The sequence below is a fragment of the Ursus maritimus genome, unplaced genomic scaffold (assembly GCF_017311325.1).
Source record: "Ursus maritimus isolate PB19 unplaced genomic scaffold, ASM1731132v1 scaffold_7, whole genome shotgun sequence".
NCBI classification, from domain to species: Eukaryota; Metazoa; Chordata; class Mammalia; order Carnivora; family Ursidae; genus Ursus; species Ursus maritimus.
Genome location: NW_024426885.1, coordinates 73,331,090 through 73,348,865, shown reverse-complemented (window position 1 = coordinate 73,348,865; position 17,776 = coordinate 73,331,090). Strand labels below are relative to the sequence as shown.

The 17,776-nt window shown below is 41.8% G+C and overlaps 1 protein-coding gene across 6 annotated transcripts in view; it reads right to left on the bottom strand.

Annotated features, from left to right (window-relative positions):
- ZWINT (ZW10 interacting kinetochore protein) overlaps nt 1–17,497 on the bottom strand; it is a 35,685-nt gene extending 18,188 nt beyond the window's left edge. For 2 of the 6 annotated variants that reach the window (XM_008689572.2, XM_008689571.2), the window contains exons 1-8: nt 17,367–17,497; nt 16,659–16,749; nt 16,387–16,510; nt 16,117–16,283; nt 15,943–15,999; nt 15,266–15,408; nt 15,031–15,190; nt 14,814–14,936 (exon numbers count right to left, since the gene is read on the bottom strand). In XM_008689572.2, coding sequence (XP_008687794.1) covers nt 14,859–14,936; nt 15,031–15,190; nt 15,266–15,408; nt 15,943–15,999; nt 16,117–16,283; nt 16,387–16,510; nt 16,659–16,749; nt 17,367–17,407 — 861 coding nt within the window. In that variant the 5' untranslated portion in view covers nt 17,408–17,497 and the 3' untranslated portion in view covers nt 14,814–14,858. Of the gene's footprint in view, nt 1–11,202; nt 11,652–14,813; nt 14,937–15,030; nt 15,191–15,265; nt 15,409–15,942; nt 16,000–16,116; nt 16,284–16,386; nt 16,511–16,658; nt 16,750–17,366 lie in introns of those variants that run through there. The other 4 variants (XM_008689575.2, XM_008689574.2, XM_008689576.2 and 1 more) reach the window with 3 other exon arrangements.
- Nucleotides 17,498–17,776: the final 279 nt, after the last annotated feature.

The window sequence follows — 17,776 nt, the reverse complement described above, 5'->3', positions numbered from 1 at the left end:
AGGACCACCCATGGACCTCTGGATATGCCCCACTTGATGCCACGCCAGGCCCAGTGTCACCCCAAAGCCCCAGCTGCCAAGCCCGCAGCGCCCCCCACTCTGCCACCAGCCAAGTACATCCACAAGAGCCAGCTGTTACAGGAGAAACCACAAACGAGCTACAGTGCCACCTTCCAAAATAAAAAAGAAAGGCTTCTAATGGCCAGCCCGTTGAATTATAAGATCCAAAGTAAACACAAAACCTTAACCAGGGAAGGTGACTTACTTGCATGTCTTCAAACACCATAAACAATCAAGGAAATATGGCATCACAAAAAGAAAATAATTCTCCAGCAACCGAACTCAAAGGCACAGAATACTGCACCCTGACTGATAAAGAATTCGGAAAACTCAGAAAGGTCATTCAGTGAACTCAGGAACAAAATTAATGAACACAGTAGTTCTTTACCAAAGAGATTAAAATTATAAGGAAGAAACAAACAAATACTAGAACTGAAGAATTCAGTAAATGGGATGGAGAATGAAGCATCAGTAACCGGGCAGACCAGATGGAAAAGAGAAGAAGTGACTTGGAGGACAGGAATAGAGAAACAGTTCAGTTTGATGAGGAGGGAAAATCAAGATTTTAAATAGTGACGAAACCCAGCAAGAGCTATCAGTTTCGGTCAAAAAGGCATATATAAGAGTAACTGGTATACGAGAAGAAGAAAAGGGGGAAAAGGGGACAGTCCACTTAATGAAATAATAGCTGGGAATTCCCAAACCTGGGAAGAAATTGGTATGAGTCCACAAAATGACTACGACAGCCTATTATCTCAATGCACAAAAATATTTTCCAGAACACATTATAGCAAAACTGTCAAAAATCAATGATAAAGAACCTTACAGGCAGCCAGGGAAAGGAAAGTAACCTTGCAAAGGAACCCTATTAGGCTATCAGCAGATTTCTCAGCAGAAACGCTGCAGGCCTGGCAAGAGTAGAATGACATATTCAAAGTGTTGAAAGATAAAGATTGTCAGCCAAATATACTTTGCCTGGCAAAACTATCCTTCAGATATGAAGGAGAAATAAAGGCTTTCCCAGATAAACAAAAGCTAAAGCAAGCTTACTACCACAAAGCTTGAATGTAAGAAATGCTAAAAGAAGTTCTTCGAGCTATAAGGAAAAGATTTTAATCAGTGACATAAAAACACACTCCACTCTGCTATAGAATTAGAGAACTGTAACTCCATATTAGAACAGCACTGTTACCACTTAACTACAGTATAAAGGTTAAAGGAAAAGAGCATTAAAACTTACAGCTACTATAATTTAACAAATTCACAGCATAAAATCAGCGAAGTGTGACATTAAAAACATAAAAGGGGAGGAGTAAAAGGGTGGAGCTTCTATACAGGAATGAAGAGAAGCTCCTTTCAGCATAAAATAACCTGTTTTATCTCCAAGATGTTTTACATAAACCTCATGGTAACCACAAAGCAAAAATCTGGACTAGATTCACAGAACATCAAAAAAAAAAGGGGGGGGGGCACTGAGCAAATCACCATGAAAAATAACCAGAAGGCAAACAATAAGTGGCAGTTGCAAGTCCTTACGTATCAATAATCACTCCAAAGTAAGTGGACTGAATTATCCAATCAAAAGGTGCAGAGTGACTCAATGGATTAAAAAAACCAAACAAACAAACAAAAAACAAGACCAGAGTATATGTTGCCTACAGAGACTCATTTCAGCTCTCAGCACACATAGGCTCAAAATGAAGAGATGGAAAAAGATATTCCATGCAAGTAGAAATCTAAGAAAAGCAAAGGTAGCCGTACTTATATCAGAGAAAATAGATGTCAAGTCAGAAACACTAACAAGAGACAAAGAAGGCTGTCATAGAATAATAAAGCGTTCGATAAATCAAGAAGATAAAACAATCGGAAACACATATGCACTCACCATTGGGATACCTAAATACAGTAAGCAAATACTAACAGGTATGAAGGGGAAAAACAGACAACACCACAAAAATACCAGTGAACGTCAATGTCCCACTGTCAGCAATGGATAGATGATCCAGACAGAAAATCAACACCAGAACTGAACTACATCTTAGACCGAATGGCTTAACTGACATATATACATTATTCCATCCAACAGCAGCAGAATACACATTCTTCTCAAGTGCACATGGAACATTCTCTAGGATAGATCCTATGATAGGACACAAAACAAATCTCAGTAAATTTAAGGAAACTGAAATTATACCAAGGATCTTTTCTGACCACAGTGGTAGGAACAAGGAATCAATAAGAGAAAAGAGGAGGAGTGTGTGGCTGGCTCAGTCAGTGGAGTGTGCGACCCTTGATGTGGGTGGTGTGGAGCCTATTTTAAAAAAAATAAGTTGTTTTTTTTTTTAAATAAGAGAAAAAGTGAAAATTCTACAAATATGTGGAAACTGAGCAACATACTTCTGAATAGCCACTGGATCAAAGGAAAAATCAAAAGGGAAATAAAAAATTATCTTGAAACAAAGGAAAATGGAAATATATCAAATTCTACGGGAAGCTGCAAAAGCAGTTCTGAGAAGAAGGTTTATAGTGATAAATGCATATATTAAGTACTTAGAAAGCTCTCAAAAAATAAAAAAAAACCCTGATTTTGTACTTCACGGAACTAGAAAAAGAAGAACAAATTAAGTCCAAAGTTAGGAGAAGGAAGATAATAACGACAGGAGAAGGAAGATAATAGTAATCACAGCAGAAATAAATAGAGACCAGAAAAACAATGGAAAGGATCAATTAAATTAAAAGCTGGTTTTTCAAAAAGATAAAAATGACAAACGTTTTGCTAGACTAATTAAAAAAGAGAGAAGACTCAAATAAATAAAATTAGAAATCAACTGATACTATAGAAATACAAAGGCTCTTAAAAGACTATTATAAACAATTATATGCAACAACAACAACAGAAAAACACCACAAACGCCAAGTGTTCTCGAACTATTCCAAAAAAATTAAAGAGGGAGGGAACACCTCCAATTTCATTCTATGATGCCAATATTACCATGTAACCAAAGTCAGAAAAGAACACAAGAAAGTAAGATTATAGACCAAATCCCTGATGAATATAGATGCAAAAATTGTCAACAAAATACTGGCAAACCAAATTCAAGAACACATTAAAAAAATTCCAGAACACATTAAAATACATAATAATGATTATACACCATGACCAAGTGGGATTTATCCCTGGGATGCAAAGATGGGTCAAATATACACAAATCAATAAATGTAATACAGCACATTAACAGAATGAAAGATTAAAAAATCACATGATCATCACAATAGATGATAAAAGTGCATTTGACAAAATGCAGGATCCTTTCCTAATAAAACCCTCAACCCTCGGAAAGAACACAGCTCAACATAATAAAGGCCGTATACAACAAATCCATAACTAACATTATACTCAACATAGAATTTGAAAGCTTTTCCTCTAAGATCAAGAAGAAGACAAGGATGCTCACTCTCACCCCTCTCACTCCATATAGTAGTGGAAGTCCTACCTAGAGCATTCAGTCAAGACAAATAAGGCATCCAAATTGGAAAGGAAGAAGTAAAACTGCCATTACTTGTAGATGATTTGATTCTGTATATACACAATCCCTAAGACTCTGCCAAAAAACTATTGGAACTTCCGGAAAATGGCAGGATATAAAATCAGTATATGATAAGCAGTTGCATTTCTATATACTAATGATGTAATATCCCAAAAATGAAATAAAAACTATCCTATTTACAATAGCTTCAAAAACAATAAAATACCAAGGAATAAATTTAATCAAGGGAGTGAAAGATCTGTACATTGAAAAGCATAAGACCTTGCCGAAAGAAGTTGAAGAAGACACAAACTAATGGAAAGACATCTTGTGTTCATGGATTGAAAGAATTAATAGTTACAATGTCCATACTACCCAAAGCCATCTATAGAGCCAATGTAATCCCCATCAAAATTCCAACTGCTTCAAAGAAACTGAAAAAAAAAAAAAAAATCGAAAATTTGTACGGACAAAAAGACCCTGGATAGCCAAAGCAACGCTGGGAAAGAACAAAGCTGGAGGTATCACACTTCCTGACTATACTACAAGCCATGGTAATAAAAACAATATGCTACGAGCAAAAGAATAGACACACAGACCAAGAGAACAGAACACAGAGCTCAGAATTAAACTTCCACATATACTGTCAACTAATATTCCACAAGGGGCCAAGAACACTCAATGGCGAAAGAATAGCCTCTAATAAATGGTGCTGAAAACACTGAAAAAACATATGCAGAACAAAGAAATTGGACCACTATTTTTTAAAAATAATTTTTTATTATGTTATGTTAGTCACCGTACAGTACATCCTTAGTTTCTGATGTAGTGTTCCATGATCCATTGTTTGCGTATAACACCCAGTGCTCCACACAGAAATTGGACCACTATCTTACAGCACTCACAGCAATTAACCCAAAATGGGTCAAGATTGAAACATAACACCTGAACCATAAAACTAGAAAAAAATGTAGGGAAGAAGCTCTTTCACACTGGATTTGGCAATGAGTTTTTGGAGATGACACTAAAAGCACAAATGCTAAACAAAAACAAAAATCAGCAAATGGAATACATAAAACTTAAAAGTTTCTTCATAGCAAAGAAAGAAGTAACAAAATGAAAAGGCAAGCTACAGAAGGAAAGAACATTTTTGCAAACCAAATATATATAACAGGGGTTAATATCCAAAATAGATAAAGAATTCAGACAACTCAAAACAAACAAAAACAAACAACATGATAAAAAAAAAAAAAAAAAAAGGGCAGAGTAACTGAACAGACATTTCTCCAGAGAAGACATCCAAACTGCAAACAGGTACATGAACAAATGCTCAACATCACTCATCATCAGGGAAAGGCAAATCAAAACCACAATGAGATATCACCGCACACCTGTTAGATTGGCTAGAATCAAGAAGAGAGAACAAGTATGTCAAGAATGTGGAGAAAAGGGGACGCTTCCCACTGTTGGTGGAAATGTGTATTGGTTCAGCCAATATGTAAAACAATACAAAGGTTCCTCAAAAAATTAAAAACATATCTACCATATGACCCAGCAACTCCATTTCTGCGTATATACCCAAAGGAAATGAAAACAACATATCAAAGACATATCTGAACTCCCATGCTGCAGCATTACGCACAATAGCCAAGATATGGAAAAAACCTAAATGTTCATCATTGGAGGAACTGATAAAGATGTGATGCATATATATTACGTTATATATATTATCCATATGTATGGTATATATTCAAGTAATACACATATATTATACATATTATCCAGCCATGTGAAAGAAGACCATCTTGCCATTGGAGACAACATAGATGGACCTTGAGCAATTATACTAAATGATGTAAGAGAAAGGCAAGTAATATGTGGTATACTTACATGAGAAATCTAAAAAAGCCAAACTTGTGAAAACACAACACAATGGTGATTACCAAAGGATGAGGGGTGGGAAAATAGGACTGACATTGCTTAGGGGACAAACTTGCAAGGAGTAGTAAATAAGCTCTAGAGATCTACTGCACAGTGTAATGAACACAGACCATACTGTAGGATTACCATCAAACTTGCTGAGACTAGAACTTAATTATTCTAACCACTAAAAGAAATGATAATTAAATAATGTGACAGGTGCTAATTAGGGTACCTCTACACTACAATGGCAATCACAGAACAATACATCAACTATCAAATTAACATGTTTTAACACCTTAAATTTATGCAATGCTACATGTCAAATATATTTTTATTAAAAAATGGAAAAGTGGGGGCGCCTGGGTGGCACAGCGGTTGGGCGTCTGCCTTCGGCTCAGGGTGTGATCCCGGCGTTATGGGATCGAGCCCCACGTCAGGCTCCTCCGCTGTGAGCCTGCTTCTTCCTCTCCCACTCCCCCTGCTTGTGTTCCCTCTCTCGCTGGCTGTCTCTATCTCTGTCAAATAAATAATAAAATCTTAAAAAAAAAAAAAAATGGAAAAGTGACACGTAGGTGCTCAGAAAGGTTTGTTAAGCGCATCATCAATATATACTAACAGGAAAAATTATCGGGAATCAATACAATTCTGAATCTGCACGTAATTTTCAACTTAGTCCCAAAATACAAAGGAGCACACCTTATATGAATATGACTGGGTATGTATGTGTACGTTCACACACACGTGCACGCACACATGCGCGCGCACACACACACACACACAATTTCGGAAAAAGAACAAACAAGGCAAGAAATTTACCAGAAACTGTAAACCTTGTAAGGAAATCCTCACTACCATCTGCCAGACTATCACCTGTTAGAGCTAGACAAGGTGACTGCTAAATTACAGGTAGACTCACAACAGTAAACTGTTGTAGAATATCCGAAAGCAAACAAAACCCATATCATTACTTAGATAGAAAACAAAACTTTTTCCTTGAGGCACATGGAACCCCATAGTTTTAGTCATTCTCCTATACAAAAGATATACAATGTATAACAATGATAATCAGAATTACCCGAGTATCTACCAGCCCTTCCTTTTTGTTGTTACAAACGTCACATTTGTTTCACCACCTATTTCTTCAGACCGCCACTACTCCAACAGAGTTTAATTAGTGAATCAATTCCTGAAAATTTCTGAGATGGGATAGAGCTACAGGGAAGGGGTAAAACAGAAAATCTCTTCTTATGATCACAACCAAACTTTTTTTTTAATCAAATACGTTTTCTCAAAAGAGTAAGAACAGCCTGTTGCTAGCACCAAGGGTGACGCGCGCGCCTCACGTAAAACTCCTCTTATCTCTACATTCCAGTATCTCTGAATACTGTGCAATGTTAATTCTTAAAACTAAAGTTACTATGATAGTTATATGGTATTGTCTCACAACCATACTCATTTTGCAAATTGATGGAAGTCGGTCACCATCCTTTATAATAAACATTTTAAATTATGGCTGAGTTTTCCCCCCCCTATTTTCAACTGTTAGTCCCTAAAACCTTGATAAGCAGAATATTACTCAGGCACAAGGATTCTGCATTGTTGAAAATGCTTTCCAACATCCTAGAAAGTCACAAGCCTTCAGTGACTCACACCAAAAAGCAGTGAGCTGAGTGGAAAGGCAATTCATCAGTTTCTAGTGGGTACACACTGGTTCTGATGGCTAACTACCACCATCCAAGAATACTAGTGTCACTGAAATGCTTTAGTGATGGCTTTGGTGGGTATAACATGTGTTTACTCATAATTGGGATCACTGTATTCTACCCATTTTTTTTTTAAGATTTTATTTATTTATTTAAAAGAGAGTGAGAAAGATCACAGAGGGAGGGTGAAGCAGACTCCCCGCTGAGCAGGGAGCCCAATGTGGGACTCAAACCCAGCACCCTGGAACCATGACCTGAGCCGAAGGCAGAGCTTAACCAACTAAGTCACCCAGGTGCCCTGAGAATTAGTTTAACAGATTCTTCCTTCCTGTCTTCAAATTTAAACTCAGATTGTCTTTATCACTTTCTTTTCTTTTCTCTTTTATTTTTTTAATTCTCTAAACTTATGTTCAGCAAATAGCTAACATTCAATAAATGATGAAATCAGCCTCTGGATAATTTCATTTGTTTGAAATTGCGCTCAAGGTGCAGCTCTTTGGGAAATCTTTCCTGAACATAATCCAATGAACATTTACAAAGTCCTTTCAAAGTATGAAGGCACTGGTGTATGTTCATATGTGGATGAAAGTTACGCACGTTCCTGAACAGAGGAATAAGGAGCACCAATAGTGAACAGCAGGATCTGGAACTGAGAGGAGCAGCCTAATTCCTTCCTCCTTCGGATCTGCATGCTCTCTGCCCGTTTTATGCATGTGTGTTTTTAGGACTGAGCTTGTCTTTCTCATGTTGGTAATGGTGCACAAAGCAGCGTCTCAGTTGTCATTGAGAGCAGAGTCTCCAAACGTGGAGCTGCACACCCTCCCAGCAATCTGCTGTCCTCGTGGAGTGACCCAACCAAACCACCAGAAATAACGCCAAACTGCACTACATACATTACTTTAAATTCCTCTTTTATTTCTAGAGGATCCGGGCCAGGTAATCCAGACCTTACAGATATGGAGAGGGTGGACTGGCCTCTGCCCCTTACAAGTACTTTCCCTCAAAGCCACATAAAGCATAACTTCTTCTCCACCAATAAGTTACATGAAAAACTTGAAAATTTAATATACCTACTTTTTAAACTTGTATTTTAATTAATGAAACTGATACGCTTACTGTTTATGATTGGTTATTAAGATTAGACCTGAAGTTTTTGTGACACAATTTTAAAACACTGAGAATCTATAGCATAATTTTAACTCATTCATTCTTTCCTAAACAAGCCCTACTTTGATGACTCCAACTCACATTAGTTTTTTTTTATCATTTTTTATAGTATGGTATAAATAGAACAAATTCTTGTGCACTGGATTACATATACATACACACACTTATATATTTTTTCTTGATTTATTTCTTTTATAATGTTTATATGTGATAATCTCTTATTTCCAATAGTCTGGTCATCCTCTAAAAGCACAGTTCTGGGTTTACCCCTTTTTTCTATTTCAAAACCCTATTTTAGGCATGAAGTAATCAATCCATTTAAATAATTATCAACTCCTTCACTAGGGTTTAATAACTAAAAAATGCAAGATGAAATGAATCATTCATGCCTTGGATAGGTCTGTTTGCTAAAATCCATCTCACAATTTAAAATTTAGAAATACATGGGAATATGGTATCCGACATCTAATTTTTGTATACTGCAGAGAGCCATGAAGATTAACAAGGCTTTTTTTTATAACTATGTCAACAGTTACATAAACTCAATTTAACAACATAAATAAAAGAATGTACACTCCCCCAAAAACTGTTTAAAAAGGCCTGAAACAAACATAAAAGACGTTAATTCCTGAGACTAGAACTAATGCCTAGGTTACCCTACATTTCAAGAACAAAGTATATCAAGACCCAAACACTAAATTCCTCAGAGCCCAGTGTTCAAAGTAGCAAAAGGGCCATTTAAAGACTAGGCTAGGAATAATAATGAAATTAGTTTATTTAATTTCACACTATTTCAAAACGTATACATAATTGCCTCAAAGACGACACATACAAATTGCAATACAAAAAGTTGCATAAATTGTGTAAGATAGGAATGGGGTATATTAACCATAGATCCTAGAATGGTTACCATAGCTTTCTTTTATTATCATATAATTTATTATAGAACACATACATTTTATATTATTCTTTTATTCTAGAATAGCTTTCTTTTCACAGTAGGGTAGAATATTCAAAGTGAAACCTTGGTTTTACAAATTTTAACATTGTAAAGAAAGAAAGAGAGGGATTAACTTTGCTGAAACTATCCAAGTGTTAACAAGAATATTTTCCTGGCAGAAGTAAGTCACATAAAAATAGAATTCAATAAAGAATTTCAGGATGGTACCTTGGAAAGGAAAATAATGAAAGAACATTAAAGCAGTACTAAAATAATGTTAAACCTTGTGCTTTTGAAAAATAGAAATAAAGTCTTTGAGAAATACTAATGAAAAAGAAAGAAAATCAACGAACAGCAGAATGAAAAAGAGGAGGGACGGAAAGAACATTAAAATATATCTTTAAACCTTTTTTTCTAAATGTTGTATCCACAAGTGACTGACAGAAGTAAACACAAATCCTCTCGAGTCTGTAACCAGCCACAAGAATTCTCAACAAATGAGTTCAGTCAAAATGGACCATGCAAAGCAACAGGGAGTGTATGTAATAAAGGATCCAGGCCCGCAAAGATGGAGATATGAACCTTTCCAACACAGATGACAAAAGGCCTATATATGTTGTATAAAGGTGAGAAAATATAAGATCAAAACGTAGGCCAGATTAACAACAAAAACCCAATAATGTAGACTGGGGTCCTACTATATCTGCTTGAAAATGAAGAACAAAAATTAAGAAACGAATGATAAAACAATAGATTAGTAACATACAGTTAACAAAATAAAGGAAAGCATCTAAATGCATTCTAGAGAAAAAAATTATAAATATAAAAGAAAATTTATGTAACATGAAGCACAAAGTTAGAAAATCTAACTGATGTCTAACGGATTTGGAAGAAGCTCGTAAAGAAGAGGTAAGACCATTTTTTAAACGGGCTGAAAAAACTCCAGAACTGTTGAAAGACTGGCAATTTCAGATTTAGCAAGCCCAACTAACTGCAAGCAGAATGAATTAATGAATGAACGAACCAGACATATAAGAAGAGCTTTTAACAGGCAGCTGACTTCTATCAGCAAAGTGAAAGCCAGATAATCACAGTACAAGATCTTCAATGTTTTAAATGAAAATACCTGTCTACTAAGCATTCTCTACATAATAAAAACATCTTTTAAGAATGAGAATAAAAAGGGCGCCTGGGTGGCTCAGTCCTTAAGTGTCTGCCTCTGGCTCAGGACATGATCCCAGCGTTCTGGGATGGAGCCCCACATCAGGCTCCTCCGCTGGGAGCCTGCTTCTTCCTCTCCCACTCCCCCTGCTTGTGTTCCCTCTCTCGCTGGCTGTCTCTCTGTCAACTAAATAAATTTTAAAAAAATCTTAAAAAAAAAAAAAAAGAATGAGAATAAAAGGAATGCCTGGGTCACAAAGTCAGTTAAGCATCTGCCTTCCGCTCAGGTCATGATCCCCGCCATGGTCCTAGGATCACGCTGGCATGGGCTCCCTGATCAGCAGGGAGTCTGTTTCTCCCTCCCCCTCTCCCTCTGCCACCCCCCTGCTTGTGCTCTCTCGCTCTCCCTCTCTCAAATAAATAAAATCTTTACAAAAAAAAAAAAAAAAAGAATGAGAATAAAATAAAAACATTTCATAATAAGAAATAGTGAAGTGTTACACAGCCTCCAGACCCTAACCAAGAAAGGCTGATACATGTATTTCAGGTGGGGACATTATCCCATAGGAAAGCTCTGACCTGCAAAAATCAAGCAGGCAAAAAAATCAAAGTAAATGAGTGAACATGAACAAAACACTGTAGAGAACAGGAAGTCTGATTTGCGAGAACAGAATAGGCTAGAAGTAATAAACTGGACAAAAATATCTTACTAGTTCAGAGTATCGTCAATGGTCAAGTCTCCTAAGCTTCAGTACCTGTTTAAGAAGATCGAGACTCGTTGCACTTCACTGTAGACTTTATTAACTATCAAAGCTAAACTGGGATAATAATCAGGGAAGAACTTCAGAAGATAAAAGAAATGAGAAATGATAAAAAATAAACAAAACCAAAGGCAAAAAAGTAATATACAAAAAACAAGGGAGAGTGAATGAAAAATCTGACACAAATACAAAATCTTAGGGATAAAATTTATGAAACTGAATCTTTAAAAACTGTCCTTTAAATGTGGTATAAAAGCAAAAAACATAAGGGTAAAGAAAGGTTGGAATGCAAAAGACTGTAGGAGAGACGTAGCAGGTGAGGGATCAACAGGGGAGCTGGCCAGGTTGTACTGTATTCATCGGATCTCAAGCCCGGAGATGAGGGAGGCCACGACATGACTGTCAAGTTCTGTTTGGAAGAAAGACACATGTGCAAACGTGTTGTGCCTTCAACAAGTAGCCACAGAGCACGTAAAACAAACTTTACCAGAACCGTGAGGAAAAATAGATCCACTGTCATACTTGGAGACCTGAACACATTCCTCAGAAGGGGATAAGCAGAAAACAAAAAATTAAGCATACAGAAGATTAAACAAAAATGTAACAAGCATAATCTAACAGACATACAGAAAACACCACACATGACAATTCCAAAACATTCTTTTCAAATCCACGAGAAACAAAAAAGGGAGAGACCACATTCATGGCTGTAACTGCTCTCTTCACCAAATTTCAAAGTTTTTATTATAGAGATGACATTCTCTGACTCAATTAGAATAAACTTAGATTATCTTCTCACAGAGTAGAAAATTTCAAAATTATTTTTCTAAGGAACTCATAAATAATTATAATGGGAAAGAAAAAATTCTATGAATTGAGTGACCATGAAAATACTTAAAGAAAACCAGAAAAAATGTATAGCCTTACATGTTTATTTGAGAAAACAAATCAGGAACCAAATACACAAGTTTACCAACCGATACAAATTAAAAGTTTACCAAAAAAAGTACATCTCCTTCACCAAAAAACAGAAAGTAGGAGATGGCTAGGACAGGACTACAAATCGATGAGTCAAAACAGACATACAACACCGGATCACAAAAGCCAATCTCTGACTCAGTATTTGAAACTGAATAAACATCCGAAGGTAGGTCAAAGAGAAAATCAGGTAAGGCACAAAAATATCAGGAGTCTAACATTAGGCCATCCTACAACAGGCTGCAGACATTAAAAGGATAAAAAAACAAAAAATCATCACAACTTTATACCAATAAGCTTAAAAAATTAGAAATGAACAATTCTTAGAAAAATATGACAGTAGCTAGGAAATACAAGATTAAAACTAGGAAAAAAAGCAAAACAGTATTTCACCACAAGAAAAAAAATTTTTTAAAGGAAAACATTATTCTTATGGAAATCAGAGAGAGGTTTTCTGTAATTGGACTAAGCCTACCGTCCCTTTTATCAAGGACACTTCCGGTCCTGACTAGTGTCCACCCCTCCCTGCACCTCACTGGTCTGTGTCCCTCAGTCAGACGGAAAAGAGGACGAGGAGATGCTCAGCAGGCAGCAGGGCCTTCGGCATGCACTGGCTTTATGTAAGAGACCATGATTTCCCAGGGGGAGGCTCCCACCTTGCACACAGGTGCCTGGTGCAAGAACAGTGAACAAGAACAGTGTTTAGGGGAATCTAAGGGAGGACAGAGCAGCTAGAAGCTGAGATCCAGCTCCTATCTGAAAATAAATCCCAATTCCTGAGCTTGTCAGTGCAGAGCACCAACGCCATGGACCACACTGGCCAAAAAACACTCGAGTATCTCCTCCTCTTTGGTCTCATGTGTGCACTGACTCATCCATACACCTTGAGAGAAAGCTGGTTCCCAGAAGTTCCTCAGAGGTCTAAGTCTGACTCCTGGGCATCTGCCCAGTCTCTTCCCCTGTCCCGATGTGGAGCATCTCAGGACATTATCCTTGACCTGCACCTGCAGGGCTCCAGGGAGTATCTTCCCATCCCTGGTGACTCTCTGTCAGCCACCGTGTGTGCAAGGACATGGTGAGTCCAAACCATCCCAGCCCATACCCCAGCACCCCCTAGTAGACCCTCCTTCCTCAGGGTGGATATTCCTGCTCTCCCCTGCGTACCATAAAAATTTCAGGGTCTACACGACTACAAAAATAAACCAGGATGTAGGGGAGGGGAGCCAACCCAGCAGGAAGAGAAGGATGAGACTACTATGTGGGCTGCCAGAAGGCTACATTCAGGACCACGTGTGAGGAGGTGGATGGGCAGACGGAGGGAGCCTCTCCGGCTGTCTGTGTGCTCCCTAAAGAAGTAGCCTCAATCCTTACAGACCCCTTACTCTGTTGTGATGGAGGCTTCAAAGACCTGTGATATCTGTCCCACTTCGTACCTAAACAATGGGGCCAACATATTAAAAAAACAATTAGAACACACAGGACCTCAGAAAAGTAGAGCAAATGACCAGACTGAGCAAGGACCTCAATTTCCACCTTCGAGAAGGCATCCCAGTCGGAGACACAGCAGAGACCAGGGTCTCTTGAAACTCTCTCGCCAAAAACAAAGCCCTGATGTCTCTTTCTCAGAGATGCTTGGGTCTTGCTCACACATGATGGTCCTGTTCTCAGCTGGAGACTGGGTTTCCCACTGCAGCTGTCACTTGTCTCCCTCTCTCTCTCTCTGCAAGCAGACCCACACTCCCAGTCAGGGAGGTAATCTCTCCCACATGGCTGTGCCCCCACCTTTCCTGAACCCAGCAAGACACATGGAGGAGTGGAGGCGAAAAAACACAGAACACACACACACACACACACACACACAGATGAGGGTCTCTTTGTTACTATTGCTCTAAATTTACCATACTGTTGTTTTAGTTTGTTTTCCCATGTTTACCACACTCTGCAATCAGGTATTGACCTGTTTACTTGTTCATGCTCATTATGTTCCCCACAGCCAAGGACTAGTCAGACAAGCCCGCTGCTGTAGCTCCAGTTCATAGCAAGGGGCCTGGCACAAAGCACGAATTCAATCAATATTTGGGTCAGCAATTAAAATTATCTTCCCGTATCTAACCACCTGCACAAAGCATTCTCCTCCTCCCTGAATTAATAAGCTCAGCATGTTTGATTCATATGGATTTGGACGAGCAACCCCAGAGGCTCCAGGCCAGGACCCCCTTCCCATCTGCACCCTTTCTATTCACACCAGTTCCAGCACCTGTCATATTGTTGGCTTCAAGTGTGCCTCTTCCCACCAACATAGAAACAGAAAAGAGATAAATGAGAACTCTAAGGCTTTTAATCAACAGAATCCAGAGCCCACCCCATCGAGGTCATGGTCAGAAACCGAGCTACACTCAGGAGTTCCTAGTCCATCCTGCAATAAGGGTGGGGCCAAGGGGTTCGGGAAGATAGAGAGGAATTAGCCCAGGGCAGGCTGGGCACAGGATATGGGGATAAGCTTCAGGCATAGATAAATCCTTGCTCCTTCCCACCTCCCATCCCCTCTGTGAAAACAGAGCTCAGAAACAGAGGTCCTTCCCTCCTTCCGTACCTGCAGTCCAGGGACACAAAGACCTGAGCTGGAGGCTGACCTGCTCTAGGTTCCTTTTCCATGTTGCTGTCCCTCAGGAAGCCCAGGCGAGCTCGCATCTCCAGCAGGCTGTAGGCCATCACCCTTGGGGACGGAGACATGGTATGGGTGGTGGGTGAGGCCTACCTCCCAGCTTCTTTCTCCACCTCCCTGGCCCCCCGGCCCATCTCTCATTCACCTTGGACGGTACACTCCTGTCCTTCCCTATGGTATTCCCAGGGTTCTGCTTCTGGGGTTTATCCTCAGGAAGATCCAGCCTTTGTGGTAGCTCTGTCTCTGCCTCGGGGAACGGCAGCTGACCCTGCAGAGTGTGTAGCAGCTGGAGGAAGGTCTGGTGCCTGGAAGGAAGAGGTGGGATGTAAAGGGAGGAAACCGGACCACTCTGGGTCTGCAGCCCACACTCCCAGCCTCACCTCTGAAGTGTGTCCCGCTTTTGCCCCGCCTGCTGCTGCAGGCTTCCAAGTTCCTGAGATACCCGCTCAAGCTCCTGCCGAGTTCCTCTCTGCCGCTGCCTCACCTCTGCAGAAGCTTCTGCCAGATGCTGCAGATGCTTCTCCTACCAGGAATGAGAATGCAAACATGGCTCCTCAGATGCGCAGGTCTTACAACCATTCTCTTAACCTCCCCAGGCTAGACCCAACCTGGGGCCCAGACCCAGAGACAGAAAGAGGGACCCTACCCACTTTAGGCAAAACGAGGGGCCTAAAGAAAAGTAAGGGTCACAATAAGCTATTCCAGTGTGAAGCATTCTGGAGAAAAGAGGCACAAATATGATAATGCTTATTTAGTTTGCTATGTGCCACTTATCCACTTAAGCCCTTGCTCTACTAATGACTTCATCAACTGAACTCTATACGGTAGGTGCTAATATCGCCTCCACGTCACAAACAAGACACAGAAGCACAGGAAGCGAGAAGTCTGACCAAAGTCACAACACAGGAAGTGGTGATGCTGCATTTAAGCCCATGCTGGCACCTGTGCTGTAATGCCTCACAAGAGAAGAGGGGTATAAGTCCTCCAAGCAGAGGATTTAGCCCATGCGATGGCATGGCAGCGGGGAAGGGAGATTTTCCTAGGGGTGTGGACCCACCTGTTGCAGCCGCCACTGCTTCTGGGCTGTTCTCAGTCTCTCCATGACCACTTGCTTCTGCAGGGAAGCAAAAGAGAGGAGAAGGGTTTTTCTGGTTGGATTCTGGGAGGCAGCCAGTGGGTCCAGCCCAGCATGCTTGCGCTTTCCCTCCTCTCTCCCCTCAGCCTAGCTCACCTTGGCCTGGAGCTGTTCCAGGGCTTCCTGGAGCTGCACCCGCTTCCTCTGGGCCTCCTCCATCGTGGGCAAGGCCTGGGTCAGGGCACCTGTGATGGCTTCCACATGCTCTTGGTAGGTGGCCTTCAGCTCTTTCCACTGCTCCTTGGCTGCAAGTGCGTTCTGCCCTGAAAGGAGCCACCAACACCGGGGACTCCATCTTCCCATCAGCCAAAGAGCTAACCAGACTGACATCCCCTTCCTTCCCCATCCCACCCCCTGCCTACTCACGGCTTATGTCTTCAGAAGCCAAAGGGTCTAGTCCTTGGACAACGTCCTCCTGAGCTAAGAAGTTCTGAAGGAAGTCTACCACCTGAAGCTGGCTGCAGAGCAGCTTGTACTTCTTTCGGGAGTCCTGTTCGGAGAGCAGGCAGAGGCAAGGAACATCATTACCTGTGTGCGCTGCAGGCTGAGACTGCCTTCCAGGGTTCTCACCATCTGCATTACCCACAAGCTCCAGGACAGCAACAAGGAGAGGCCCCAGCTGCCCATCCTGCACATACCATCACAAACTCCGCCAGGATCTGGGCTGGCAGTTCTGCCTCTTCTTGCCGGCCGATTGGCTCCAGGATGTCTGCCAGCTTGTCTAGGGCCCTGAGGGGCAAGAAGACAAGGGAAACGGGAGACTCCTGGGGTGCTAGTCCTGGCCAACTGGCGTGCACAGACACACACAGACCGGGATCAATGCTGAGTCTTGCCCTGACCGGCAGGCCTGCAGGGCTGCCTGGGAGCAGGAACGGCGTGTGTATAAAGGCAATACGCCCTGAGTAAAGCTAAGGAGAGCAAGGGGAGTCAGAAACACACAGGGACAGGAAAATAAGGGGCCCCACTATGACGGGCAGCGGGGAGTCCCAGGCAGAGAGCAGAGGACTATGCAGAGAGCACAGTCGAAGAGGATGGTCCAGGCTCTCCCGGGCCTTCCCCGCTGGGGGCTGCAGTGCCCCCACAGGGGTGGGGGAGTGTGCGTGGACGCAGGGTACACAGACGCTAAATGACCCTTCCACACGCTTCCAGCGTGGACGCCGCTACCCGCGAGGGGACGTGCAGCTGCGCGGGGAGCCGCCAGGGTGTGCGCGCGCGGGGAGAACGAAGTCTCTCCCGCAGTCGCCGCGGCCAGCACAGCGGGTTTGCCGGGACCACCGGGGGTCCGCGGGGTGCCCCAGGGTCCTGCAGAGTCCTCCCCGCCCGCCCCCGGCTGGCACTTAGCTTACTCTAGCACTGGGGCTCGCGGCCCGGCCTCCGCCTCCTCCATCCCTGCGGGCAGCGGGCGTCTGTTCCGCACCCAGGCCGCAGTGCCCTTTGGATTCGCCGCGGCTGCCCGCCCGGGCAGGCGATTGGCTGCAGGGCCAGTGGGTGGGAACCAAGGGCCAGCGCGCACTCTGATTGGCAAGCGCGGACGAGCGGTTGGAGCGCTAGATGTTTGGCGCCGGCGCGGTCGTGGCTGGGCGTGACCGGCGCGCCTGAGTTCTGCGCCTGCGCGCTGCCCGTAGGCTGTGCCGGAGCCTGGAGGCCTGGCGTGGGCCGGGTTCGCGGAGTGCGGCTGGTTCCCGTTTCGCGGGACACAGACAGAGAACAAGTCCCTGAGTTCGGGTTTTAGGGGAGACTCTGGGCACTGAGTTTA